Source organism: Montipora capricornis, chromosome 6, assembly GCF_036669925.1.
Source record: "Montipora capricornis isolate CH-2021 chromosome 6, ASM3666992v2, whole genome shotgun sequence".
In the NCBI taxonomy this organism is placed as follows: domain Eukaryota; kingdom Metazoa; phylum Cnidaria; class Anthozoa; order Scleractinia; family Acroporidae; genus Montipora; species Montipora capricornis.
The window spans coordinates 22,018,027-22,020,526 of record NC_090888.1 but is presented as its reverse complement, the minus strand read 5'-3'; the positions used below and the strand labels follow the sequence as shown (position 1 = coordinate 22,020,526).

At 32.7% G+C, this 2,500-nt stretch overlaps 1 protein-coding gene across 1 annotated transcript; it reads right to left on the bottom strand.

The window, feature by feature from the left end:
- Positions 1-614: 614 nt before the first annotated feature.
- Positions 615-2,087, bottom strand: LOC138053427 (uncharacterized). The gene has a single exon (XM_068900068.1). It carries the CDS (start codon positions 2,085-2,087, stop codon positions 615-617), a length of 1,473 nt encoding a protein of 490 aa, XP_068756169.1.
- Between the last annotated feature and the right edge of the window lie 413 nt (positions 2,088-2,500).

Sequence of the window (2,500 nt, the reverse complement as noted above, 5' to 3'; positions counted from 1 at the left end):
CATTCGTATACGGTAAATGGATTGAGAAGGCCTTTCAAGAGTTTCAGGAGGACAAAAAAAACAATGTCATAAGTATTACGAACTTTGACGACTGGGTTGACCAAAAATGTTTTGTAAGGAAAACTCGTGCAAGGCAACTGAGGGTATTTTATAGGAGGTTTAACCAGTAAATCAAGGTGCTACGATGTAAACTACCATTCATATGGTTCGTTTGTAATGGAAATGCTATCCTGAACTATTTTAAGGACCATGAAGAAGAGGCAAATCAGTGGATTTGAACGATGTTGGCGACAAAACACCACAGCTGTGGCGTGACGTCATGTTGTAGTAACATAAAAATAATATCTCATATAATAGTATAGAATGAGTTGTAATTCAGTAATTCATGATGAATTAAAGAATATAGAAGAGACTACATGTCCTTTCTATGATGACCGTATGCATAACTTGTTACACCATTATCGTGAATATACCTCTTGTCATCGAAGCAACATAATGACACTTTATTAAGCTCATAGCTTCCAAGTTGATGTTTATTGCTTCGGACTGTTTTCATTGTATGATGCATTTGTTTGTTATTAAACAGTACGTTTTTATAATTTTCGTGAGTGATGTTATTTTTGATTATATTTTTTTATACCCTTTGCTGTCTTTCCACCTTTATCATTGTCTTTCATATATGAATACATTTTCGATCTCAATCCGACGAATTCAGTTCTTGGTATGCCTGCTGCCTCATCTTTGAATTTACCCACTACTTTTTTGTTTGTCTTGTCGAAATATTGTGAATTTTGAGCATAATCACTGTTATCGAATTTGTCTTTATCATTCCAGAAATCTCTGTATACATCTTCAGACTCAATCTCATATGTGAGACTGTCTGTGTCTGTCAATAATAACTTAGCTTTGTGTTCGTACTTATTTTTGATGTAGTTATAATGGAAATCATACAGTAACGTCTTGCTTATATCTAAGATACACATACCCACATATGCTGGCCTGTTTAGGGTTAGTGTCTCTTTGATTTTATGTACTGCTACTAAATTTTCATTGAATATCTTACTGCTGACATATGTTGGTTTAGCAGCTATTTTTAATAGTTTCTTTTCATCAGTCACTAATCTGACGTTATTCATTAGTTTGAAAAAGTTTTTTTCAAAAGCATTTTTAGCATTAGTTCTTTTATGAGTGTTGAAATCAATATATTGCTTTAACCATGCAGACTGATTGAACTCTAGTACTCTATGAACTTTGGTTATTTTCAAACCAAGATCAGTGTATATTTGGAGGTTTCTATAATGTAGCACGTATTTTTCTTTGTTACTTAATGTTGGTATTAATTTTTGAACTAAACCAGTTGATATACATGTATTATATTTGTTTGCGATGTTTTGACAATACCCAGACAACATATTCTCAGTTACTTTGACCTTTTCCGGTCCTAGAGGGTATTCATTATGGAGATTATGCAGTTCTTCAGGATATTCCAAATCAACTTCTAGTATTAAACCTTTATTGCTATCTTCTTTATACTTTGCTAAGTCTGTCTTATCAATCTGGTTTTTTGTCATCCATCTAAATCCACCAGTTGGTAAATATTGACTCATTGCCCAACCATACAGACTGTTAGCATCAAGATACATAATATACTTTGAGGGCGCCTTCTCATCATATGTTTTCATGTATTTATTGTTTGCTTTTCCATACCGGTTGGCAATGTAGCTTATTCCACCACGCATTCCTTTTTCAATGAATTGAAACATATCAATATCAACCATAAGCTCTAATTTAATGTCAGTCATTTTTAACATAGCATCCCATGAAAGCCCTGGAGACGTAAAATAATGACAGGGATGAAGTTTATAGTATTGCAGACAGGTCTGTCGAAAGTTTTCGAATACATCAGCTAACAGAAGGATGTCAGATTTAAGATATGTCATGTACTCACCCATATTTTTAAAAGAGAATGTATTCCACACATTTTGAGCATGTTTATAATCTTTGTCTGATATATGTTCATCATTTAATATGCTGTAAAATTTTTCTTTCGGTGGTAGCTTTCCATTGAATTTATCATAGCTATCCATGAAGTCGTATGGATAAACTCCTTTTTGAGACATTAAATGAAGCTTTTCAATTTTTGAGATGTATATTTTAATGATTCTTTTGGTAGATTACTCACTAGTTTTTCCAAACTAGAGCTGTTTTGCATAACGCATATATTTTTGGCATAAAGATGTAACTTATAAAAGGAATAATAGGTATGTGTGAAAAGAAACGTGTTTTACATATCACGCATATTTTTGTGAGAGTATAAATAGATACGTGCCTCGCCTCATAAAGTCAGAAGAGAAGGCAACCAGAATTGTAAGTAGTTTTCTTGTATCCCTTGGCTTTTCTTGTAGTTAGTTGTGTTTTGGAAAACTTTGTAACTTATGTTATTTTCTTTCCTTTGTAGTTTGACAAAAACGTAAAACATAGACTTATTAAACTCAGTACT